The sequence below is a fragment of the Mustela lutreola genome, chromosome 5 (assembly GCF_030435805.1).
Source record: "Mustela lutreola isolate mMusLut2 chromosome 5, mMusLut2.pri, whole genome shotgun sequence".
Classification (NCBI taxonomy): Eukaryota; Metazoa; Chordata; class Mammalia; order Carnivora; family Mustelidae; genus Mustela; species Mustela lutreola.
Window position 1 is genome coordinate 78,852,185 of NC_081294.1, and position 27,597 is coordinate 78,879,781.

General features: G+C 41.6%; 3 protein-coding genes across 3 annotated transcripts; all 3 read left to right on the forward strand.

Moving 5' to 3' along the window:
- The first annotated feature begins 1,928 nt into the window (after positions 1-1,928).
- LOC131832173 (protocadherin beta-18-like) lies at positions 1,929-5,684 on the forward strand. The gene has a single exon (XM_059174838.1). It carries the CDS (start codon positions 2,230-2,232, stop codon positions 4,615-4,617), a length of 2,388 nt encoding a protein of 795 aa, XP_059030821.1. The 5' UTR covers positions 1,929-2,229; the 3' UTR covers positions 4,618-5,684.
- Positions 5,685-7,762: 2,078 nt separating this feature from the next.
- LOC131832175 (protocadherin beta-15-like) lies at positions 7,763-12,576 on the forward strand. Its single transcript, XM_059174841.1, is given in 3 exon segments — positions 7,763-10,159; positions 10,161-10,246; positions 10,249-12,576. Coding segments are annotated over 3 exon segments (2,370 nt in total). The 5' UTR covers positions 7,763-7,904; the 3' UTR covers positions 10,278-12,576.
- Positions 12,577-12,708: 132 nt separating this feature from the next.
- On the forward strand, positions 12,709-24,059 carry LOC131832174 (protocadherin beta-15-like). Its single transcript, XM_059174840.1, has one exon. It carries the CDS (start codon positions 13,229-13,231, stop codon positions 15,614-15,616), a length of 2,388 nt encoding a protein of 795 aa, XP_059030823.1. The 5' UTR covers positions 12,709-13,228; the 3' UTR covers positions 15,617-24,059.
- Positions 24,060-27,597: the final 3,538 nt, after the last annotated feature.

Sequence of the window (27,597 nt, forward strand, 5' to 3'; positions counted from 1 at the left end):
TGGGACACTCTATGGACAATTCAAACTCGACACGTTTTAAATTTAAATTGCCCATTCCTTAAAACGAAACCTCTTTCCTGCTCTATACCTGCCCCTCTCTTCTCCTTTTCCTATTTCCTCTATCAGATAATAGCACCAACACTCACTCAGTTCCCTAATCCTGAAAAAAAGGTACATTTTTACCCCCTCTTCTTCTTTCCCCTTCTCCTCCTCCTTTTAAAGATTTTATTTATTTGACACAGAGAGAGTCAGAAAGAGAGGAGAAACAAGTAGACACAAGCAGGAGGAGTGGTACAGGGAGAAGCAGGCTTCCTGCTGAGCAGGGAGCCAGATGCAGGGCTCAGTGCTGGGCTCAATGCGGGGCTCGATGCAGAGCTCCATCACGGGACCCAGGGATCATGAAGGCAGATGGCCAATGACCAAGCCACCCAGGTGCCCCTCTTTTCATTTCTTTTTTATCCCCCTCTTTTCATTTCTTATTCCACTCCCTCCATGTCTAATCTGTCATCACATCCTGTATCTTTATCATTTTAATATAAGCTTATTATTGCATTTCTAGTTGAGGTCAATGTCATCTCCTTTTCTATCTAAAAGCCTTTAATCGTCTTGCATTTTCATTGATGTAGAGTCCCAAATGCCTTGGAAGGCCTTACATAATTATTTGCTTATCTCTCCAATCCCAGTTCTTATTTCTTTCCTCTTGCTCTATGACTCAGCCATATTTTTCCTATTTCAGTTCTTCCAAAAACACTTCTCTCATCTCAAATTTTCACAATCATATTTTGGGATTATCTGGAAATTTTACCCAACACCCAGTTTTTTTTTTTCAACACCCAGTTTTTGTTCCAGAAAAGTCTTTTTCTGTACTTCCAAATTCTGGTTAGATGACCCTTATCTATGCTCTTAGAATAGCATGATCTTTTGCTATCATAGTATTAATTATGTTCCATTTTTTAAAGTTTTAATTTATTTTTATTTTTAGGGGGCAGGGGCAAGGGAGGAGGGAGGGAGAGAATCTTAAGCAAGCTCCATGCTCAGCATGGAGCAGACTCAGGGTTGGATCTCATGACCCTGAGATCCTGTCCTGAGCCAAAATCCAGAGTTGTATGCTTAACTGATTGAGGCATCCAGGCACCCCTCATTGTGTTCTATTTTTAAATATGTAATCCCTTTTCTGCCTCCATCTCTCAGGACAGAAACTGCTTACCACTCTATCCCTAACACTACCATTCCTAACACAAAGTATATGATCAATAAATATTTGCTAGACTGGTAATGAGTGGATGAATAAAATATTTATGATGATGCCTCTGGAAGGCCTAGGTCTGCAAAATAGATTTATTTTCCACAACTAAACTGGGGTCTAGTTTGTTCAGTTTTCTGGACGTATCTTGTTTTATTCACTACTATTGAGCATTTACTTTCTATTTCTGCCAGGTAAGTCTCCCATGGAGCGTCCTTAAGTAAATGGTACCATTTACTCAGCTTGAAATGTCCAGTCACCCCAAAACAACTATTTTCATATACTGGGTTCAGTTAAAAGTGCATGACCTTATTGTCTTTTCTAGGAGTATTTGCTGATAGCTAGAGAAGACTAAAATCTCTGGTTCCCTTTTCCAATTTCCTGGTAATATTTTGCTCATAACGTCAATTACATGAAAGAATCCCTTTAAGTATTTTTAGTTTTATATATGGTCTTCAAAGAGAGATCATAATTTATTTAAACTTGGGGCTATATCTTAAACATGATTTTTATATTCACCACAGCTCTAACAGGTTGTGATTTATTGTGTTAAAGACTGAATAATAATAGCATCACATATTACTGAGAATGTAACTCAGAAAATAAGAATATAGGAGAGAGTGTAATTTAAGTTAATCAACACACAACGTAAATTAGTATTTTGTCTCAAATTTATCTGACTGTTTAAAACCTGAGATGCAGCAGAGTCGCATGGTGGCGCTGCAGGATAAGATGGGGACTTTTTCGTACCATCCAATGCTCTGGTCTCCATTAATCAGTGTAACTGAGAGCATAGGAGAAGCAGGAAGGGGAAAAGAGGCTTTCAAGAGAAAGCTAGGGAGCCAACAACACCCCGTAATCCATGACAGGATTACAAAACTAAAGATTCCCAGTGGTCCCGCCTAATAGATGAGAGGCGCAATTTAGGAGCTGTTTGGCTACTGAGTTGAAACATTTCTGCAGAAACACATTTGGCTTAAGGAGCCATGGAACCAGGAGAGAGGCACCCTCAGCAGATAAGGCAAGTGCTGCTTTTCTTTGTTTTCCTGGGAGGGTCTTTGGTGTGTTCAGAGCCCTGGCACTATTCTGTGGCAGAGGAAATGGAGATAGGCTCCGTTATAGCCAATGTGGTGAAAGAAATAGGTTTGGCTGTGGAAGACTTGGTTGCACGGGGGGCTAGAGTCATCTTTGACGATTATAAACCGTATTTACAGTTGGATCCGCAGACTGGCAACTTGCTCTTAAATGAGGAACTGGACCGGGAGGCACTTTGCCATTTCACAGAGCCATGTATATTGCATTTCCAGGTATTATTTGAAAATCCTTTACAATTTTTTCAGGCTGAACTTTGGGTTAAAGACATAAATGATCATACCCCTGCTTTCTTAGACAAGCAAATAATCCTGAAAATCTCAGAAGCTACTGCTCCAGGAACCCCATTCCAAATGGACAGTGCTCAGGACTTGGATGTAGGAAAGAATGGTGTCCAAAACTACACATTAAGTCCCAATCCTTATTTCCACCTTGAATTACAAGACAGTGATGATGGCAGAAAATTCCCAGAGCTGTTACTGGACCAATCTCTGGATCGGGAAAAGGAGCCCGAGTTTAGATTAACGCTAACAGCCTTAGATGGTGGATCTCCGCCCAGGTCTGGAACTACACTGGTTCGTGTTTTGGTTTTAGATATCAATGACAATGCTCCAGAGTTCGAAAGGCCTGTCTATGAGGTTCAGGTACCAGAAAACAGCCCTGTGGACTCCTTGGTCGTCAGGGTGTCTGCTACAGATTTGGATGCGGGAATATATGGAGAATTATCCTACTCATTTTCTCACGTCTCCACAGACATTCGGAAAACATTTGAAATCCATCCAGTTTCTGGTGAAATCTATTTAAAAGCGCTTCTGGATTTCGAGTTAATTCAGTCATATACAATAAATATCCAGGCCATTGATGGGGGTAGCCTTTCCGGAAAATCAGCAATTTTAGTTCGGGTTGTGGATGTGAACGACAACGCACCAGAAATAGTCATGACATCTCTGACTAGCCCCATACCTGAAAATTCGTCACCTGAAATGGTGGTCGCTGTTTTTAGCGTACGAGACCTAGATGCTGGGGACAACGGGAGGATGGTGTGCTCCATTCAGGATGACCTCCCTTTTCTCTTGAAGCCTACCTTTAAGAATTTCTACACCCTGGTAACAGAGAGCCCCCTCGATAGAGAGAGCCAGGCCGAGTACAACATCACCATCACCGTCACCGACCTGGGAACCCCCAGGCTGAAAACCCAGCACAACCTCACGGTGACCGTGTCCGACGTCAACGACAACGCCCCGGCCTTCAGCCAGACGACCTACACCCTGCGCGTCCGCGAGAACAACAGCCCCGCCCTGCACATCGGCAGCGTGAGCGCCACCGACAGAGATTCGGGCGCCAACGCCCAGGTCACCTACTCGCTGCTGCCGCCCCACGACCCGCAGCTGCCGCTGGGCTCGCTGGTGTCCATCAACGCGGACAACGGGCAGCTGTTCGCGCTCAGGTCGCTGGATTTCGAGGCGCTGCAGGCGTTCGAGTTCCGCGTGGGCGCGGCCGACCGCGGCTCGCCGGCGCTCAGCAGCCAGGCGCTGGTGCGCGTGCTGGTGGCGGACGCCAACGACAACGCGCCGTTCGTGCTGTACCCGCTGCAGAACGGCTCGGCGCCCTGCACCGAGCTGGTGCCGCGGGCGGCCGAGGCGGGCTACCTGGTAGCCAAGGTGGTGGCGGTGGACGGCGACTCGGGCCAGAACGCCTGGCTGTCGTACCAGCTGCTCAAGGCCACGGAGCCCGGGCTGTTCGGCGTGTGGGCGCACAACGGCGAGGTGCGCACGGCGCGGCTGCTGAGCGAGCGCGACGCCGTCAAGCACAGGCTGCTGGTGCTGGTCCGGGACCACGGCGAGCCGCCGCTGTCGGCCAGCGTCACGCTGCACGTGCTGCTGGTGGACGGCTTCTCGCAGCCCTACCTGCCGCTGCCGGACGCGGCGGCGGCCGAGGCCCGCGCCGACCCGCTCACCGTCTACCTGGTGGTGGCCTTGGCGTCCGTGTCGTCGCTCTTCCTGTTCTCGGTGCTGGTGTTCGTGGCGGTGCGGCTGTGCAGGAGGAGGCGGGCGGCGTCGGGGGGCGGCTGCTCGGTGCCCGAGGGTCCGTTTCCGGGCCACCTGGTGGACGTCAGCGGCGCGGGGACCCTGTCCCACAGCTACCAGTATGAGGTGTGTCTGACGGGAGGATCTGGGACCACTGAGTTCAAGTTCCTTAAACCAGCTCTCCCCAACCTCCCTCCCCCGGATCATAGAACGGACGAAAGCCACACTTTCCTGAAAGGTTTTGAGTTCATTTAGGAATTTGATTATTGTGCAGAACTTTTATAATGAGTGCTATTTCTTTGTAAAATGTATTCATTGTAATGTAAAATTCTTTGTTTTGGGTAACTTCATTTTACTTAAGAGTTTTCAGAAGTTTTAGTGATTTGTCTGTTTTCTGCTCTTTTTCATCTTAATTGTCGAAAATACTAAGGAAGCTAGTATTTACTTGGTCTTTCTTCCAAAATGCAACCTCAAATAATTTATCCAAATATATAGCATTTCCCCTTCAAGAGTAATGTAACGCTGGGCTCAGCCATATTCTTTGGCTGTTCTGAGCTCTAGATCCTCTCACTGAAATCTGTATGTTTGATAGAGGAAAACGCATGGTATAAATAAAAACCATCCATGGCTTCTAAGATGTTATTTAGTTTTTTTTTTTTTTTTAAAGCATAATCTTTCCGTTCTACCTTTCTGCCAAATATTTCAGAGTAATTTTTCTGCACTTAGGTATTTTTCTTTGTAAACATCTTGAGAATGGTATATATTTCTTGTAGATGTTATATTAAAATAAATTTTAATCTTGTTTGGATTAAGATATCTATCCAGACCACTCTTCTTGTCTGAGAACTTCCTGGGACTTCTGGAGAGAGTCATAACTAATGAGCTATTTGTTATACTTTTCTTTACCTCTCTTGGTCATTTTTTATTGGTCCAGTTACAGTCTCCTAATTAAAGTAGGAACAGTCACATTCTCCAAGTCCCTGAGTTTGTAATCACGACGTATTTCATCTATTGTTTTTCTGATTTCTAGTAACTAGGAAATATTAAGTATGGGCTGAGGTAGCCATGTTTATACTTGTATAGGTTGGCAGAACAGAATGGCATGTAGAGAGGGAGGAAGGAAAGGAGGATTGGAAGGAAAGTGAGAAGGAATAAGGGAGTGGTAGAAGCAGAAGCCCAAGAAACAGAAGAGACTAAGAATTGCTTGGTTTTATACTCATCAGTTCCTGATTTCAGTGTTCCTAAGTCCCCTTTGTCTAATTTTCCTTATGCTCTACAGTAAACTCTAGTTACCTAATAATAAAACTCCTTTATTTAACCTATCTTGGGGAGAGTGGATTTCTTGAAACCAAAAGAGATAGAAAAGATACATGCTATCTTGAGTACCCAATTAGACTACTTACCATAAAACCTAGGTCTTTTGCTTTTAATTTAATTTTATTTTGCTTTTAAATTAATGGAATAAATGGAATAAAAATGTATAAGCTCAGAGAGAACTAATCTATATTAGAAAATTTTGTTATAAAACTTAATTTTATAAATTATTTATGAGCTCTTTCAACAGAAAGATGCTACAAAAGATTTTATGGAATGGAATATTTTGTTAACAGGTTTCCATCCATTTATTTTTTGTTCTCCAGGATTAGTTTTAAAAAGTAACACTGAAATTGTTATTGTTTGGATGTCTATACATCATACCTTCCTTATCATCTCTTTCTTTTAAAAATAACTGAGTTCAATGTGAGCAGAATTATTTCATCATCTAATGTAAAATCTTCAGGACCTATACATAATCCAATTTATAGATCATATGTGTTAATTCATGATTTCATTAATAGTAATTTGGTTGACACATACTCTATTACTAGAACACTCAGAAAAAAAATTCAAGCTTCCTGCCAAGTATATGGGCTTAAAACTTTCTCCTTAGTAAAGAAAATAAAGAGAAAATTACCTGAGAGATGTAGTTGGGAATGAAAAACTAATTTTGATCCATTCACTTACTGACATAGGTACCAGTTTCTATTAATATTTTTAAAAATGCATGGACATTAAGGGCACATTTTCTTGGACATTTGATTTCATAATAAAGAGTCTGGTCCATGACCAAGATCTTTCTATAAGGAAGATATCTATTAGATTTTAACTGTCAACATGTTCTCATATTTTGAGTTTACATAATCAAATTTGTTTTTCTGTGTAGGGGAAAACAGTCTAAAATAGAATATTGGTTTGAGTGCTTTTTACCTTTAATAGAGTTGAACTAATATGCAATCAGTTTTTATACTTGGCGCATGCTCTTTCCCCAGTTAGCTTGGTATTAGTGTGCCAAAATACATGATAGTGTCTATTATTTAAACATTATTAAAATACTGGCTGAAGTTTGATGCAACTGGGGAGACCCAGGACCCCTACTACAGACTATTTTCCCCATAGATAGGAGTAAAAGAACTTCAGTTTCATGCTAGGGTGCCAGAATCTCAAGTGATCCAAAAGGGATAAGTGAGTTGCTTGCTACAAATGAATGGCGATCTTCCTTACCTGATGTAACTTTTCCCTGCTCTTTCAGATGAATCCAACTTATTTTCTTCTGTACTTTATTTTTATTACTTTAACTTCAGCTCTTTATTTTGATCTTGACTATCCTACTTTTCAAGATCTCAGTGAATCTCTGCTTCAACATGTGAGTATCTTAATTTTAGGAATAAATATAGATGTCTTTATATAATCTTTTGGACAATGGAACAAGTCTATACAATGTTCTCACAGAAGTACAGAGACATTCTCCTTAGACAATATCTACAAATAAGTCATCCACAATTCCTTAAGCTTTCTATTGAGTTTGCATAATAAACTAGCTCTAGCTGGTCTGTCACTTAAGTTTGTATTCCTGAAACTGTGAATGAATCTTTTCATCTACTGTGCTGGCAGTAGTGAGTTAAGAGTTTAATTGTGTATATTCTTTATTTAGGAATGGACTGATGCCCACATTGTTTTCTAGTTAATTTCCCTGGAAAGCAGAGATTAGACAACATAGTAGACATTATATTGTAAACTCCATGAGGTCAGAGAGGGTGTTTGTATTTCCAGCACTTTACAGAGCGTGACATATAACAAGGAATTGATTAGCATTTGTTGAATTAACAAATACAGTTGGCTTTATTTTTGCATCCTTTCACAGAGGTGTCTGTCACTACTTCCACATTCATAATCCCACAGGAAAACAGAAGTTATCATTTTATTTATAAACCATCCCGTATTTAATCTGTGGTTTGCTTTTGTGTGTGCATTAATCAAAGTAAGGGTGATATGTTTTGTAGCAATTTCAGCGAACTAGGTTTAAGTACAACACAGGGTGGCGCTGTAACCTAAGGTTGCGGAAAAACAGACCTGCAGATGGTTACGGTGCCGGGAGTCACACACACATCTAAGAGAAGATAGTTCTTTACGGAATTACTTTGCGGCAAGGGACTGACTCCTGGAGCGGACTGCCTAAAGACCAAATAGGCACTCGGATTCTAAAGACTTTTGGCGTTGGAGAAATGGAAGCTGCAAAGGAGCGCTTTCCTAGACTAAGGCAAGTTCTTCTCTTTGTTTTGCTGTCTCACACTTGGGCGGAGCAGGAAGATTATCGTGTCGCTGAAGAAACAGAGCGTGGCTCTTTTGTGGCCAATCTAGCAAAAGACATAGGGCTAGCGGTAAGAGAGCTGTCTTGGCGGAGGGCTCGGATCATTTTTACAAATGACAAAAAATATTTTCAGCTGAACCTTCAGACGGGAGATTTACAAGTAAATGAGAAACTGGATAGGGAGGAACTGTGTGGCCCCATGGAGCGTTGTGTACTGCAATTCCAAGTGTTACTGGAAGAACCTTTAGAGGTATATAGGTATAAGCTTTTGGTCACTGACATAAATGACAATTCCCCTGTGTTCCCAGAAGCAGAAATGATTTTGAAAATCATGGAAAATACTCTTCCAGGGACTGCGTTTCCCCTGAAAAATGCACAAGATTTGGATGTAGGTATCAATAATATCCAAAACTACACCCTTTATCCCAACTCCCATTTCCATGTTCTTACCCACAATAGCGGTGAAGGCAGAAAATACCCGGAACTGGTTCTGGACAAAGTGCTAGATCGAGAGGAGCAGCCTGAGCTTAGGTTAACTCTCCTGGCAGTAGATGGTGGAGTTCCTCCTAAAACTGGGACTGCCTTGGTCCTCATTGATATCTTGGACATCAATGACAATGCCCCTGAGTTTGTGCAGCCACTCTATCGTGTACAGATCATGGAAAACAGTCCTCTGGGATCGGTTATTGTCACTGTTTCAGCTAGAGATTTAGACTCAGGAACAAATGGTGAAGTATTCTATTCATTTTTTTATGGCGATGAAGAGATTAGTAGGACATTTGCACTTGATGAACTCACAGGAGAAATTAAAATAATTAGGACACTAGATTTTGAAAAAATTATGTCATATGAGCTGGATATTAAGGCCTCTGATGGGGCAGGTCTTTCTGGAAAATGCACTGTCATAATAGAGGTGGTGGATATAAATGACAACACCCCAGAACTGACAGTGGCTTCACTTATAAGCTCCATCCCAGAAAATTCCCCTGAGACCACGATAGCTCTTTTCAGTATTCAAGATCGAGATTCTGGGGACAATGGGAGGATGGTTTGTTCCATCCAAGAAGATGTTCCGTTCACTCTTAAACCTTCCGTTGAGAATTTCTACAAGCTAGTAACAGAAGGAGAGCTAGACAGAGAGAGCCAGGTCGAGTACAACATCACCATCACCGTCACCGACCTGGGGACCCCCAGGCTGAAAACCCAGCACAACCTCACGGTGACCGTGTCCGACGTCAACGACAACGCCCCGACCTTCAGCCAGACGACCTACACCCTGCGCGTCCGCGAGAACAACAGCCCCGCCCTGCACATCGGCAGCGTGAGCGCCACCGACAGAGACTCGGGCGCCAACGCCCAGGTCACCTACTCGCTGCTGCCGCCCCACGACCCGCAGCTGCCGCTGGGCTCGCTGGTGTCCATCAACGCGGACAACGGGCAGCTGTTCGCGCTCAGGTCGCTGGATTTCGAGGCGCTGCAGGCGTTCGAGTTCCGCGTGGGCGCGGCCGACCGCGGCTCGCCGGCGCTCAGCAGCCAGGCGCTGGTGCGCGTGCTGGTGGCGGACGCCAACGACAACGCGCCGTTCGTGCTGTACCCGCTGCAGAACGGCTCGGCGCCCTGCACCGAGCTGGTGCCGCGGGCGGCCGAGGCGGGCTACCTGGTGGCCAAGGTGGTGGCGGTGGACGGCGACTCGGGCCAGAACGCCTGGCTGTCGTACCAGCTGCTCAAGGCCACGGAGCCCGGGCTGTTCGGCGTGTGGGCGCACAACGGCGAGGTGCGCACGGCGCGGCCGCTGAGCGAGCGCGACGCCGTCAAGCACAGGCTGCTGGTGCTGGTCCGGGACCACGGCGAGCCGCCGCTGTCGGCCAGCGTCACGCTGCACGTGCTGCTGGTGGACGGCTTCTCGCAGCCCTACCTGCCGCTGCCGGACGCGGCGGCGGCCGAGGCCCGCGCCGACCCGCTCACCGTCTACCTGGTGGTGGCCTTGGCGTCCGTGTCGTCGCTCTTCCTGTTCTCGGTGCTGGTGTTCGTGGCGGTGCGGCTGTGCAGGAGGAGGCGGGCGGCGTCGGGGGGCGGCTGCTCGGTGCCCGAGGGTCCGTTTCCGGGCCACCTGGTGGACGTCAGCGGCGCGGGGACCCTGTCCCAGAGCTACCAGTATGAGGTGTGTCTGGGGAGAATCTGGGACCAGGGAATTTAAGTGTTTGAAGTTTGTTGTCTCCACGCAACAGAGGCCTGTGAAGGATATGGAGGAAAAGACAAATTTGTGAATAGTTTTGGATTCAATTAGGAATTTCGGTTAAGGAATTTGGGTTCTTTTGAAATATGATCGGTCTCCGTTACTGTTTTGGTCCGTATAGAATTTCCTGGGTAATTTGCTGATTCCATATTCCTATTAAGGGGACTTGAAATATTCGTTCTGAGTATATACTCATATTTACTCTTTATATCATTTCTATTTTGATAGAGACAAAGAATTCTCAACTATATTGCATTACCGAAAAGTCATGAACATGTGTTGAATTTATCAACTTTCATTATCAAGCAGTGTTGATTTGAAGATGACCCCAGTTCCATCCTCTCTTTGATTATTATATGGAAACTCTAAAATTTTCTTACATTGTGGTTACTTAGAAAGCATTATAATATTAATATAATGAAGTATCAGTATAACTTCTGTTTAATCTGATATTAAGCCTACTTGTCTTAATTTTTTAAAAAGATTTTTTATTTATTTAACAGAGATCACAAGTAGGTAGAGAGGCAGGTAGAGAGAGAAAGGGAAGCAGGCTCCCCGCTGAGCAGAGAGCCCTCTGCAGTGCCTGGATCCCAGGACCCTAAAATCATGACCTGAGTGGAAGGCAGAGGCTTTAACCCACTGAGCCACCAAGGCACCCCATTGTCTTAAATTTTTTAATGGAGAAATGTTTGCAAAAATTGCATGTTTTTGTTTCACAATAAGTAGTATTAAATAGAAAGGCTACAATTTCTCCCATACTTAAGTGCTTTACCTCTATATCAACCTCCAGTATATCAGCTATATGAATAATATCAAAAGATTATTAGTTTATATCAAGATATTTAGGGGCACCTGGGTGGCTCAGTGGATCATGATCCCAGGGTCCTGGGATGGCGCTCCGCTTGGCACGGAGCCTGCTTCCCTCTCTCTCTCTCTTTGCTTACTGTGATCTCTGTCAAATAAATAAAATCTTTTTAAAAAAGATATATAAATGATAGATCCCTTGTGGTATCTGTCTAGCCCACCCCATCATTTTCAGGAAACTTTTCTCCAGTAGAAGTGTATGGTTGCAGCCATGTTTATTTTATTTGATCCATTTCCGTCTTCAGACAATCAGACAAGTTGGTGTTGCTAATCCAAGCTTTGTAAATCTCATTTGTTAAAAACAACAAAGCAAATCCAAAGAAAGCAAATCTAAAATAGTTTCTGTTAGGAATTTAACAAGAAAATGATATCATGTTGGCTAAATAAATAGAAAGAAAAAAACAGAAGGTTAGTGCATTTACAGAGAAGAAGAAAGGAAATGCCTAAAAGGTAACATTATGGATTTTCCAGTCCCTCCCAAGTCTGCTTTCTCCCTTGGCTTTTGGAAACAAGTATATGCACTTTTAAGAAATGTCCCTTTAATTATGACTTCTATGTGGATTTCTCCCTTGTCAAAAGCATATCTAGATTCTTGCATGGCTTGAAATGTACTCTTCGTTGGAGATTTTTAAATTGTGTTTTTTTATTAATATAATAATATTTGGGATCAAAAGTTTGTGGAATATTAGTTGTCTGTAAAGGACAAGCACAAACTCTGGTTAACATATATGATTTTGAGAAGAACTGATGGCTATTTTAAAATTTTACAGTGTTTGGTGTGTCTTATGGAAATTCTTAGAAAATTCTCATATGTAAGAAAGTTTTAAATATTATTACTGTTATAATAATATTGACAATGTAAAATGTGATTTAAAAGAGATGTATACCATATTTGTAGGATATTTATAGCCTGGTAGTTTTGTTCTGGTTTTTTTGTTTTGTTTTGTTTTTTAGAATCTATTCCATTACATAGGGGATGCCAGAGAATTTTAGCATTTAATGAAAAACATTTAGATCATTCTGAAGTACTGCAAATTACTTTTCTAAAGAGCATATAAAATGGCTACTAGGGAACATGGTGTTTTGTTTGTCCAGCTCATATAATGTACTAGGATTCCAGCAGAAAAAAAAGGGGCTTCTATGTTAGGAGGAGAGTCCATCTATCAAAATTTTTAAATTGTGATTTATTGATTGACCTATTGAATATCGGTTGAGCATCTACCATGTGCTACGGACTGTTCTAGATGTTGGGAGATGTAGATATGAACAAAGCAAAGATCTCATGCACAAGAAAGTCACAGAAAAGAAAAAAATTAAATATGTACATCTAGCTATATCAGATAAATGTGAAGGAGGAAAAGCCAGGTAAGAGATATAGAAAGTGTCCTCATATGCATTTTCCCATAGTTTGAAAGTTTTAAAACCATAGTTCTCTGACCTTATGTCAAAATGGTATCATCTTTTGTAATAAACTGAATTCACTGTTTTTTTAAAAAATGTGATTCAACCAATGGGAACAACTGTTCTGTCACATACACTACCTAGAATATGGAAGAAAATCTAGACGAATTCATCCTCTTTGCTGAGAGAATTTTAAGAAATCACATAGGTATATACTGTTATTTTCACATGATTTATCACTGTTGTCTTTGACTTCTCAATTTTCCTAGCACCTCAGGCCGACTACAGGTTGGAAAAAGTAGGGACCATGTTTAGGTTGTTCATTGATCTATCAGAAGTTAGTACATAGAAAGCTAATAATACTTCTTTGAATGAAGGAATGAGTAATTATAATTATATGGTTTTCCAATTACACTGCCTCCTTCAAATAATTTCCAAACTCCTAATAGCACAGTGAATTATCAGAGAATACAATTGTAGCGATTCCTCTGGAAGACAACACATGGTGGCGCTGCAAGCTAAGGTTTAAAACTTAAAAAAAAAAAAAAAAAGAACAGGAACAGCTACAAACCCGACTTCCGATCTATAGCTGAAGAGAAAGCCGGTACGCAGAGTTCCGAACGAGTACATCATGCTACTCACCAACATTTCCGGACAGGTTATCAACTGAGAGATCCACCACTGTCCCTAAGGTAGAGCTGGGCCCTGTTTCTGGACAGGTGTTTGTGGAAGTAAAGATGGAGGCCGGAGGGGAGTGCTTTCCTAAACAAAGGCAAGTCCTGATTCTCTTTCTCGTGTTGGGAGTAGCTCTGGCAGGCTGGGAATCTCGTCGCTATTCCGTGATGGAGGAAACCGAGAGTGGCTCCTTTGTGGCCAATCTGGCCAAGGACCTGGGACTGGGAGTGGGGGAGCTAGCAGCGCGGGAAGCCCGAGTAGTCTCCGAGGATAACAAACCCCACTTGCAGCTTGATCTGCAGACGGGGGAGTTGATATTAAATGAGAAACTGGATCGGGAGGAGATGTGTGGCCCCGCAGATCCATGTGTAATGCATTTCCAAGTGTTGCTGAAAAAACCACTGGGAGTATTTCGAGCTGAGCTACTGGTGAGAGACATAAATGATCATTCTCCAGAGTTTCCTGAAAGAGAAATGACTCTGAAAATCCTGGAGACTAGCCCTCTGGGGGCCAGGTTTCCTCTGAAAAAAGCCCAGGATTTGGACGTGGGCACCAACAACATCCAAAGTTATAGTATCAGTCCGAACTCTCATTTCCATGTTCCTACCCGTACCCGGGGGGATGGTAGGAAATACCCAGAACTGGTACTAGACAAAGAGCTTGATCGTGAGGAGCAGGCTGAGCTCCGATTAACCCTCACAGCACTGGATGGCGGCTCTCCACCCCGGTCTGGCACTGCTCAGGTTCACATCTTGGTATTGGACGTCAATGACAATGCCCCTGAGTTTGCAAAGATACTCTACCAGGTGCAGGTTCCAGAGAACAGCCCTATAGGCATGCTAGTTGTCAAGGTCTCTGCTATAGATTTAGACACTGGAACAAATGGGGAAATATCATACTCCTATTTTTATAATTCCCAAGAGATTAGCACAACTTTTGAGCTAAACAGCCTTTCAGGAGAAGTTCTTCTAATTAAAAAATTGGATTTTGAGACCATATCTTCATATGAGCTGGAAATAGAGGCGTCTGATGGTGGGGGGCTTTCGGGAAGGTGCTCTGTCTCCATTGAGGTGGTGGATGTTAACGATAACTTCCCAGAAATAACTATTTCATCACTCACCAGCCCCATTCCTGAAAACTCTCCTGAGACAGAGGTGGCCCTGTTTAGAATTCGAGACCGAGACACAGGGGACAACGGAAGGATGACTTGCTCCATCCAGGATGATCTCCCCTTCGTCTTGAAACCATCAGAAGAGAATTTCTATACCCTGGTAACAAATGGGGCCCTAGACAGGGAGAGCCAGGCCGAGTACAACATCACCATCACCGTCACCGACCTGGGGAACCCCAGGCTGAAAACCCAGCACAACCTCACGGTGACCGTGTCCGACGTCAACGACAACGCCCCGGCCTTCAGCCAGACGACCTACACCCTGCGCGTCCGCGAGAACAACAGCCCCGCCCTGCACATCGGCAGCGTGAGCGCCACCGACAGAGACTCGGGCGCCAACGCCCAGGTCACCTACTCGCTGCTGCCGCCCCACGACCCGCAGCTGCCGCTGGGCTCGCTGGTGTCCATCAACGCGGACAACGGGCAGCTGTTCGCGCTCAGGTCGCTGGATTTCGAGGCGCTGCAGGCGTTCGAGTTCCGCGTGGGCGCGGCCGACCGCGGCTCGCCGGCGCTCAGCAGCCAGGCGCTGGTGCGCGTGCTGGTGGCGGACGCCAACGACAACGCGCCGTTCGTGCTGTACCCGCTGCAGAACGGCTCGGCGCCCTGCACCGAGCTGGTGCCGCGGGCGGCCGAGGCGGGCTACCTGGTAGCCAAGGTGGTGGCGGTGGACGGCGACTCGGGCCAGAACGCCTGGCTGTCGTACCAGCTGCTCAAGGCCACGGAGCCCGGGCTGTTCGGCGTGTGGGCGCACAACGGCGAGGTGCGCACGGCGCGGCCGCTGAGCGAGCGCGACGCCGTCAAGCACAGGCTGCTGGTGCTGGTCCGGGACCACGGCGAGCCGCCGCTGTCGGCCAGCGTCACGCTGCACGTGCTGCTGGTGGACGGCTTCTCGCAGCCCTACCTGCCGCTGCCGGACGCGGCGGCGGCCGAGGCCCGCGCCGACCCGCTCACCGTCTACCTGGTGGTGGCCTTGGCGTCCGTGTCGTCGCTCTTCCTGTTCTCGGTGCTGGTGTTCGTGGCGGTGCGGCTGTGCAGGAGGAGGCGGGTGGCGTCGGGGGGCGGCTGCTCGGTGCCCGAGGGTCCGTTTCCGGGCCACCTGGTGGACGTCAGCGGCGCGGGGACCCTGTCCCACAGCTACCAGTATGAGGTGTGTCTGACGGAAGGATCTGGGACCAATGAGTTCAAATTCTTGAAGCCTATCTTCCCCAATATTCTGAACCAAGACCTTAGGAGTAAGTCAGAGCCAAATCCAACCTTCCGGAATAGCTTAGGTATCTGAAACTTTCCTGTTCACTTTTCTGTTAGTTTTGTCTCCTTCACCTTTCTGTTTCATTTTTTAATCCAGTAGTAATTTTAATTGTACTTTCACCCTCTTTTTCCATAGTAAATTTACTCTTTGTTTTTGTTGGCCTGATTATCCTATGATTATTTTTCCAGGTATTGTATTATTAGTAGACATTATATATCAGGAAATTAATATCTCTGTTTAAAATTTTTATAGTCATTCCTAAAGGATAATATGAAAATTAACCTCTCATAATATACAATTCTGATTTTCAAAGTATTTTACTAACTATATGACAGTACTTAAGAACGTCCAATTCCTGGGGTGCCTGGGTGGCTCAGTTGGTTAAGCATCTGACTTTTGATCTCACCTCAGGCCTTGATCTCAGGGTCATGAGCTCAAACCCTGTCTTGGGCCCCATGCTGGGAATGGAGCCTACTTTAAAAAATAGAGGAATGTCTGATTCTTTGTTTACATACTTCATTTTTAAATTACTGGAAGGCTTTTAGGTTTTATAAGTAACATAGCTATGACTTTTGCATAACTCTTTATGTGTTTGGGGTGGAATCAATTTGTATTTACCCATGTCCAGTTTTTCCAAGCTCCTTCTGGATTTTTGTTTTACAAATAGACAGCAATGTGTATGTTTCCGTGCTACTTATTTCAAAAAGTCACAGTTGTAAGCATTAGATTTTCACTATGAAATACATATGTCACATCATGAAAATAAATCTTTATCATGCCTTCTTTCTGAGAAATTCATGTTGAAAAAACATTTGAGTTCTTACATTTAACTTACGATCCTGATAAAAGTCCTAGACAAATTTACTGATGCTCAGGTTGTGTTTAAGGTGTATCTGTATACTCTAATGGCTCTAGTGCCAGGTAGGGCATTGCTTGCAATTATCTGCTATGATTGCAGAGTAATTCTCATGTGACTTCCAAGTTCTGGGCCAAGAGGAGCTTTTGATGGCACAACATGCCAATATCCACTTGCCTTTGGATGATGACATTGTACTTGTTGTTAAGGGATTTGAAAGAAAATACATTACATGTTTAATATTAGTTAACCAAGGAAAACTTATTAAATAATACATTGGTGGGGGTGTTGAATGATTTAAAGAAATAATCAACTGTGTTGACTCCTTTAGCTCCAGGAAGCCTCCTAATTTTGCAGATGCTATAGAATGGTGTGGTAGGCAGAATAATGGCTCCATAAAGACCTCTACATCCTAATTCCTGGAACTTATAAAATGTTAAGCTTTATTGTAAGGGGGAATTAAGGTTCAGATGGAATTAACCTGTAAATAAGGAGAATATCCCAGATGCTCCGTGTGGGCCTGATTGATCAGCTGAAAGCCCTTAAGAGCAGAGCAGATCCGATTCTTCCCTGAGATGCAGAGGAAATTCTGCCTGTGGGCAGGGGCTTCATCTTGTGTCCCAAAGTTCCAGCCAGCCCTTTAATTGCCTGTCCTACAAATATTGGACTTGCCTAGCCATCTCCCACAATTGAGGAAGTCACTTTCTTACAACAAATTTCTCATGACATATCTCCTGCTGATTCTGTTTTTCTGGTTGAACCCCAAATGATACAGATTTTGGTACATGGAAGTAGAGTACTGCTGTAACAAATTACTGGAAAAAGCCTACATTGCTTTGGATAGTTTAACAACTCTGCTATCAAAGTCTCAGAAGGAAGTAAGGAACATGATGGAGAAAACATATGTTGCCATATAGAATACATAAATCAGGGTGCCTGGTTAAGTAAGTTAAGTGTCTGACTCTTGATTTTGACTCAGGTCATGAGATCAAGCCCTACATCTGGCTCCATGCTGAATTTGGAGCCTACTTAAGATTCTCTCTCTCTCTCTTTTCCTCTGCCTCCTCCCCTCACTTTCCAGTACTGGCACTCTGTCTCCCCACCCTTCCTCCCACCCTTTCTCTCTCTCTCTCTCTCAAAAAAATACCTAAATCATTGTAAAGATAATGATGATAGAAATATGGATGTTAACATCAGTGTTGGTGAGAGATCAGACAGAAATGAGGTCCAGCCCAGTTTCTTCTTGTTGCTTATAATGTTTGAGAATGAGATAGATGGAGGGAAGAACTGTTAAGCTTTTAAAAGGGACTAGAACTTGGTAATGTGGTAAATTCTAAGACTAATCAGATTGTACACAGGGCTCAAATTAGGAACGTATATTCTAGATAAAAAGCCAAGGGGTCACAGGACAATCTTTTGCTGGTGCCTTGAAAGGATTAAAAGAAAAGAGCATTCAGTCACACAGCAAGTTCTTGCAAGAGGTTAGGACTGTGATTCATGGAAAGCCCATCCATTCCAGCAGAAGTCAGAGATAGAGATGAGAATACCCAGGAAATAACTGAGAAGCAGCTCATTGTCTAGGAGAGAAAATCCCTGTTATACACATGGGACTCAAAAAGTTCCTGAGACTGTTATACCACCAGAAATATTAGCAGCTTGAATGGGAAGAGACAGAATGATTAAAAAAAAAAAAAGAAGCCTATTATACTGCACAATTCTATAAGCAAGAAATTATTGGAAAAACTAGTAGCTAAAAACATATACTACTCTTTCATGAAAAAGGAAAGATGGTTGATAGGAGAGAGCCTGGAGCCCAGAGGGTAGAGGTCCAAACCCAGGCCTTGAGAGGCATTAGAGGCTTCCTGTATGGATTTTGATGTTTCTTAGGGCATATGACTGACTGTTTCTACTTTCCACTTTCTGTTTTTGAACTGGAATGGCTGTTAACTGTAATCCTATGCCTGTCCTATCGTGATACAGTTTAGAGAGCCAATAATTTGTTTAGTTTCACTGGTCCACAGATGGAGAGGAATTATGCCCAGGGTGAGTAGTTCTAGAGTCTCACTCATACCTAATTTAGATGATGTATGAAATTTTTGAGTTTTTGAGTTGGTGAAATTTAAGTGAAATTATGCACCGAGTTGATAACTTTAATGAGATGAGATCTCTTCAGACCTTAAATACATATGTATTTTTACATGGGATGGATGTAAATCTTTGGGGGTCAGAAAGTGGACTTCAGTAAGGAAAATAATGGCCCCATAAAGTATCAGTGTCCTAATCTGTGTAACTGTATCATTTGTTATGTGGCAAAGAGAAATTGGAGTTGCAGATAGGAAAAAGGTTGACAATCTGCTGACCTTAAAATAAAGAGATTACCCTAGATTATGCAGGTCGGTCCAATGTAATCACAAGAGCCCTTACTTAGTAAGAGGTGGTAGAAGCAGAAGAATCAGTGTCAGAATGATGTTTTACAGAAGACTCCACCAGCCTTTACTGATTTTGAAGATGGAAGGGAGCTGCCAGTGAAGGAATGCAGGCATTCCTAGAAGCTAGAGAGGCAAAAATAATTCCCCATTAGGGCCTCCAGAAGGAAATGCAGCCCTAGCTTAAATGTAGCCCAGTGAAACCCATTTTAGACTTCTGACCTCTAGAGCTATAAGATAAACTAGCGTTTTTAAGCCACAAAGTTGGTGGTAATTTATTACAGCAATGATTTCTAAAAAAGCCATTTCTTTTTTTTTTTTAAGATTTTATTTATTTGAAAGAGAGAAAGAGAGAGGGAACACAAGCAGCAGGAGTGTGGGCAGGAGAGAGAGAGAAGCAGACTCCCTTTTGAGCAGGGAGCCTGATGCAGGCCTCCATCCCAGAATCCTGGGATCTTGACCCAAGCCAAAGGCAGACGCCTAGTGACTGAGCCACCTAAGCATCCCTTAAAAAGCCATTTCTGAGTCCATTTTTCTTTGCCTTCCCCTACTCTAGACCAAAATATTCACATTCCCATAATCTCTTGCAGGTAACCGTATCCTAGTACTCAGCTATTGCTAGTGGTTTAAAAGTGAAATTGGGGCATCATGCTTAAGGGAATTTCTTCTTCTTCTTTTTTTTTTTAGCGTCTTATTTTTTCCTTTTTATTTTTTAAAAGATTTTTATTTATTTATTTGACAGACAGAGATCACCAGTAGGCAGAGAGATGGGGAGGGAAGCAGGCTCCCTGCTGAGCAGAAAGCCCAATGTGGGGCTTGATCCCGGGACCCTGAGATCATGACCTGAGCTGAAGGCAGAGGCTTTAACCCACTGAGCCACCCAGGCACCCTTTCTCTTTTCCTTTTTTAAATTGAAGTATAGTTGATACGCAACGTTAAATTAGTTTTAGGTGTACAACATAGTGATTTAATAACTCTATGCATTAGGCTTTACTGATCACAGGTGTAATTACCATCTCTCACCACACAATGCTATTACAAAACCATATTCCACTATATTCCTTACGCTGTACCTTTCATCCACCTGAATGACACATTCCATAACTGGAAGCCTGTATCTCCCACTCCCCACTCTTCTTTATCCGTTCTGCTCATCCCCCTATCCCTTCCCTCTGGAAAACACCAGTTTGTTCCTTGTATTTGTGGGTCTCTTCTTGTTTCTGGGAGGGGGGGTTGTTTGTTTATTCAGGGTTGGGTTTTTTTTTTAGATTTACATGTAAGTGAAATCATATGGTATTTGATTCTGTCTTATTTCACTTAGCTTAATACCCTTAGGTCCATTGACGTTGTTGCAAATGGTGATATCTCATTCTTTTTTATGGCCGAATAATATTCTACTGTATATTTGTATCCTATCTTCTTTATCCACTCAACTATTGGTGGACCCTTAGGTTGCATCCATAACCTTGTCTATTATAAATAATGCTTCAGTAAACATAGAGGTGCATGTATCTTTTTGAAATAGTGTTTTTGTTTTCTTTGGGTAAATAACCAATGTGTAATTACTGGATTGTATGGTATTCCCTTTTTAAAAAATATTTTATTTATTTATTTGACAGACAGAGAGAGTGATCACAAGTAAGCAGGGAGGCAGGCAGAGGCGGAGGAGGGAAGCAGGCTCCCTGCTGAACAGAGAGCCCAATGCGGGGCCCGATCCCAGGACCCTGAGATCATGACCTGAGCTAAGGGCAGAGGCTTAAACCCACTGAGCCACCCAGGCGCCCCTGGTATTCCCTTTTTTAAAGATTGTATTTATTTGAGAGAGAGAGAGAGAGAGAGAGAGAGAGAGAGCGCGCGCGCGGTGTCGGGGGAGGGGCAAGGGAAGAGGGAGAAGCAGACTCCCCATTGAGTGCAGAGCCTCATGCAAGCCTTGACCCAGGCCCCTGACATCATGACCTGAGCTGAAGTCAGACACTTAATCGACTGAGCTGCCCAAGTGCCCCTGTATGGTATTTCTATTTTTAATTTTTTGAGGAGACACTGTACTGTTGCCCACAGTGGTAGCACCAAGTTACCTTTCTACCAGTAGTGCAGGAAAATTTCTTTTCTCCACATCCTTGCCAACACTTGCTATTTCTTGTCTTGTCGATACCAACCTTTCTAAGGTATAAGGTGATATCTCATTGTGGTTTTGGTTTGCATTTCTCTGATGATTGGTGATGTCAAGCATCTTTTCATATGTGTATTGGACATCTGAATGTCTTCTTTGAAATGATGTTGAAGTCCTCTGCCCATTTTTTTTAAAGATTTTACTTATTTATTTGACAGAGATCACAAGTAGGCAGAGAGGCAGGCAGAGAGAGAGGAGGAAACAGGCTGTTCGCAGAGCAGAGAGCCTGATGCAGGGCTCAATCCCAGGACCCCGAGATCATGACCTGAGCCGAAGGCAGAGGCTTTAACCCACTGAGCCACGCAGGTGCCCCATCTCTGCCCATTTTTAAATTGGATTATTTGGCTTTTGGTGTTAAGTTGTATGGGGTTTTTTTGAGAGAGAGAGAGAGAGAGAGAGAGAGAGCGAGCTTGCACAGGTGCAAGAGCCTGACCCAGGGCTCCATCTCACAATCCTGAGATCACGACCTGAGCTGAAACCTAGAGTCAGAGGCTTAACCACTTGAGCCACCCAGGTGCCCTGAGTTGTGTAAGTTCTTTAGGTATTTTGAATATTAACCCCTTATCGGTTGTATCATTTGCAAATATCTTCTCCCATTTAGTAGGATGCCTTTTTTGTTGTTAATGATGGTTTCCTTTGCTGTGCAAAAGCTTTTAATTGGGGTATAATTAAGGCAAATATTTTTCAAAGGGCTAGTCTGAGGTGGCATGTTCCTGGGGTCTTTTTTGGCCATTTCCTTTTTTATAACCAGCCTGGATATTGGAGAATAAGCCTTGAGTTGAAGCAGGCAGCTTGCAACCCTGAGATGTCTACTCTGGTCTACTGTGGCTGACTTTGTATCTTTATTCAGTCATTTTTCAATTTAGCTAATACAAACATACACAAACAACTGAACTTGGAAAGGAATATTCCTGGCTAGTACCACCCCAAAAGTTGAGTTGTGAAGAATAGAATGAGAAAGTGAACAGATAAGCTACTCTTTAAACCTACAGGAGTTGTGTGCTGACAAAATGACTATGATGTTTATGAAGTAATCCAGAACTGATTTCCTTCTCAGTCAGAGAAGTAGCAGGGCCAAAAAAATTTTTTTAAAGATTTTATTTATTTATTTGACAGACAGATCACACGTAGGCAGAGAGGCAGACAGAGAGGGGGGGGAAGCAGGTTCCCACTGAGCATGATCAGTGAGGCTCTGTACCAGGACCCTGAAATCATGACCTGAGCCAAAGGCAGAGGCTTAACCCACTGAGCCACCCAGGCGCCCCTAGATCCTTTCTTTATCTAATATTTGGGTATTTTATTCATAATGTATTATTTTCATAAAGTTTGATTTTTTTAGAATATTGCATTAAACAGTATCTATCTTTAATACCAAGTTTTGGGGATACCCATTAATTTTGATTCTGAGACACTAACCTTACCCTAGTCCTGGTCCTATTGATTGTTTCCAACTTGCAAGTTCAAGTGGCCATTGCAGTACTAGTGATGCCATCACAACTGGAATCTGAGCTCCAAAATATGAATCAAGTCTTCCTCCATTCTGAATATGGGATAGTGGCAGCAACAGTAGAAAAATACAGAGGTATCCCATGAGATCCAATGAACTGGAGTCCTGCAGAGTGGGAGGAGAAGAGCACCTCTATGGCCATAATTAACCAGGCAGAATGTTTAAGTTTTTCTTCCAGGTGGCATGCAGCTGTGTGAAAAATGTGATATCTAATTAGGTAGATTAAATTTGCTAAGAATGTTGTTGAGTGTTTTGCATTTGTGTTCATGAGGGATATTGATCTATGCATTTTTTCATGTTATACTCTTAGCAGGTTTAGTTTCAGGATTATACTGGTCTCATAACATGATTTGGCAATTATTTCCTCCTTTTTTTAATGAGAGAATTTGTGTAAGATTTTTATTATTTCCTCTTTATGTATTTGATAGAATTTACCACAGGTGACATCTGTGGCTAACATTTTCTTTGTGGAAAAATTTGAATTGCAAAATAAATTGCTTAAGTAGATATCCTACAATTCTGGTTTTCTGTTTCTTCTTGTGTCGGTAACATGTTTTTTAAACAATTTATCCATTTTATCTAAGATGTTAAATGTATTGACATGAAGTTATTGATAATACTCCTTTTTCATCTTCTCAATATATTTAGGATCAATAGTGATGTACCTCTTTCTTTCTGGTATTGGTAAAATATATATTCTCTCCTTTTGTCTTTATCAATATTGCTTTATCAGTATCAATTTTGTTAATCTTTAAAAAAATCTTTGTCATCTTCATATTCCTGTTTTCTGTTTCATTGATTTCCACTCATATTTTAATTTCTTTTTCTATACCTACTTTATTTTTTTAATATTTTATTTATTTATCATTTGAGAGAGAGAATGAAAGAGACAGAGCATGAAAGAGGGGGAGGGTCAGAGGGAGAAGCAGACTTACTGCAGAGCAGGGAGCCCAATGTGGGACTCGATCCTGAGACTCCAGGATCATGACCTGAGCCAAAGGCAGTCGCTCACCCTACTGAGCCACCCAGGTGACCCATCTATACCTACTTTAGATTTAGTTTTCTCTTTTTCTGTTTCTCTGAAGGTTTGGATCACTGACACTAGACTTTTTTGTATAGATTAAAATATATAAATATGTAAATTAAAGCTATACCTTTCTCTCTATGCATTACTCAAGCTATATTTCATGAATTTTGATAAATGGTGGGTTTTTTTTTTACCATTGAGTTTGAATTTACTTATAATTTCCCTGTTGATTTATTTGATCTATTGGTTAACTAGAAGTATGTTGCTTCATTTCCAAATATCCAGAGATAACATTTTCACATTCAAAATAACTCTGTTTTGGTCTAAGAACATAACTCTGTATGATTTCAATCCTTTAAAATTTATTGGGTTTTGGTTGTTATCCAACATATGTTTGATCTTTATGAGTTTCTCATGTGTACTTGAAATAAATGTATGTATAGTATTCTATAAATACCAATTAAACCACGTTGCTTGATAATTTTAAGTTTTCTTTATTCTTACCGTTTTTTCCTACTTGTTCTATCAATTGCTGAAATAAAATGTTAAATTCTTAAATTATGATCATGAATTCATCTTTCTCTCCCTTCAGGTGTAGCACTTTTTTAAACTTCATTTATTTTGAAGCTCTGTGATGTACACATAGGTAAGATTATTTTATCTTCTTGATGAATTGACAATAATTATTATGAAGCATATTACTAGAGACATTCTCTAGTAATACTGTTAGTCCGATGATAAAACCACCCTATATTTCTTATGCTTAGGGTTCATTTAATATCTTTTTTTCCTCCTTTAACTGTCTCATCCTGACTTTATATTTTAGATATATCTTATGTAAACTAAAGAGTTGGATTTTGGTTTTTATCAAGTTTTGTCATTTCTGCCATTTAATTGGAGACTTTATTCCATTTATATTGAATATAATTATTTATATGATTGTCTTTATGGCAATTAAAAAATATTTTATTTTTAAGTAATCTCTACATCCAAAGAGGGGCTCAAACTCAGAGCTCCTATATCAAGAGTCATATGTTCCACCAACTGAGCCAGCCAGGTGCCCCTATTATAATTTTTTGGTACCATCTATTTTCATTCCTTTGTCTCTTGTTCACTGGATTTGGCTTTTTTTAAAGATTTTATTTATTTATTTGACAAACAGAGATCACAGGTAGGCAGAGAGGCAGGCAGAGAGCGAGGGGGAGAAGCAGTCTCCCTGCTGAGCAGAGAGCCCAATGCAGGGCTCTATCCCAGGAATCTGAGATCATGACCTGAGCCTAAGGCAGAGTCTTAACCCATTGAGCCACCCAGGCACCCCTGGATTTGGCTTTTGTTTGTTTTTGCTTAATTGTGTATTTTTTTGGTATTCTACTTTTATACTATATTGACTTTTTATGCATAACATTTTGGGGGGTATTTTATCTAAGGATAAGCATACACAGCCTTTATTAAAACAGTCTACCTTAAATTAATATTATGTCACTTCACCACAATGTGGAAAAACGTCCTGTTAGGTATTTCTCATCTTTTTCTGTCATGACACAGAAGATCAGCACAAGACGTAGGAGAGGTATTTAAGAATTCCTATGGTGAAAAACCTCTATGAATAGAATGAAATTGGAAAATGTTTGTAAAATATCTTAATATGTAATGGGTAGAAGATATTCCATACTAGAGAGAAATATAATGAAAACAATCAGTGTGAGAAAAACTTCAGCCAGATTTCAAATTTAAATGTGCATAAAAGAACTCATACTGAAGAGAAATGCTGTGAATTCAACACATGTGAGAAAATAGTAATCTTTCATTTGTTAAAACACATATGGGAGCACACACTGACACAAACCCTATCAATCTAAGAGACAGTAGAGAGCCCTTCAGCTGTTTTATGTATTGTAGGACTCACATGAAAATTCACATTGGAAAATAAAATACAAAATGTGGGAAAACCATTATTCGTTCTCCATTTATTGTTGTACATGTGATTTTCATGGTTGAGATAAGCCTTATTTCATGTAATGTGAAAAATGTGGGGAAAAAACCACTTCCATTTTTTTATCTTTTAGAAAAATGTAGAAAAAATCTCACTGATGAGAAATACTGTGATTGTAAAAAATGTGGAAAAATCCTCAGTTGTCCCTCATGCTTTAGGCACATGTGAGAACTCATATTGAAAGTATCTCCTTTGGCTGTTGAAGATTATGAGAAGATCTTTATTTCTCCTATATCTCTTATTTTACATGTAAGATTCATATTGAGGTGAAGCCTTACAAATGTAAGAAATACAGGAAAACCTTCACTTATTCCTGAAAGCTTACTCTACAAGTAAGAAAACATATAAGAAAAGGATCTGTATACATATAAGAAATGTGGGAAAGGCTATAGGTTTCCCTCTACCTTTAATAACCACAAGCACTGGCCTTATAATGGTAAACAATGTGACAAATCCTTTCATTTTTCATATTTTACTGTATATGTGATAATGCACATTGGAAGAGAAACACTGTGACTGTATGGAATGCAGTAACTTCTGCCTTCTGAGCTCTTAGGTCATGAGAACTCATACTAGTGAGAAGTCATATTACTATCTGGAGAGTAGGAAAGTCTGAACTTGTATGTAATTCCTTCAAAATCTTGTGAAAATTCACATTGGAGAGAAAGCATACAAGTGTAAGAAATGTGGGAAAGTGTATTTCCTAACACTTCAGCACTTATTTGAGAACATACACACTGAAGAGAAAATATATAATGAATGTGGAAAATCTGTTGTGTCTTTCTCATTCCTTAGTCAGCTAGTGAGAACTCATACTGTGGTATAGACCTGTGAAGAATGGAAAATCCTTTAGCTTATACCTTTATGCTTTCAAAGATGGGAAAAGTCAAGTTGGAGAGAAAGCCAATAAATGTAATCAATGTGGGAAAGCCTTCAGGTGCATCTAATCTTTGATTATGCTTGAGGAAATTCACACTGGAGGAAACATCTTTAAAATATTGTAAATACGGAATTGCTTTATCAGTGTCTTATCTTTGAAGTGACTCCTAGCTCATAATTTCTACTTTGTATTTTCTAATATAAGCCTTTATAATATAAATGTTGCTCCTGATGTCCTTGTAGCTATATCATACAACTTCTGATATCTTATTTTCATTATGGTTCATTAATATGTATTGTATAATTTCCATTGTGAAGTCTCTTTAGACTTAAATAAAGTGTTTTTAGTATGTAAGTGTATTTGAAATTAACTTTGTTACTGTTTATAATTAATTCCCATTCCCAGATGTAATACATGTGGTCATTACAATATTGACTCTGGTATTTGTTGGGTAAGTTATTTATCTTTAGTGTTGAGAGATCTGTAGCATTTTTGTAGCTAATGTAGTGTAAAACCAATTGCTTTGGTCAATAAGTAATTGATATAAGTAAAAAAATGTGCAAAGTTATAAAAAAGGATAGTTTCATTAGACTTGGTAATTTCACCTTTTGTGCTTTGCTCCTCCAAGTTGGACACAATACTTCAAGTTGAAAAGAGAGCCCTTGTAACCATGAAAGTGAAAGCTAGGGGGAATGATGATTGTGCTGTATTGTGTTAAATGAGACTTACAACCACATTTTCCAGACTCTTCTCTGCTGTATGGTTGCTAGAATTGGACAAGAGTAACCTGCATGAAATTTGGAATGCAAAATGAAGAAGTCATTAACCTCAAAAGAATGTGGAAATAGCAGATTGACAGATCTAGAACTGTTCAGGAGTTCCAAACTTCAACCTTGACTTCCTAACTATTGGCTTTGTTGAACATCAGCCCTAAGCTAATCACTAAGCATGTAATTTTAATTCCCTCAGAGATGGCAGCTTCCACAAACACCTCCATGAGCTCACCCATCATGGTCCTACTTTGGCGGCTAGATGTGCACAATTGTTTGAATTTTCTACACAGTCAAACTCGCCTATTCTCACTGCTGTTTCAGGATATCATGATTAGAGATTTTCTTCAAAACTCTGACTCCCGGGACGCCTGGGTGGCTC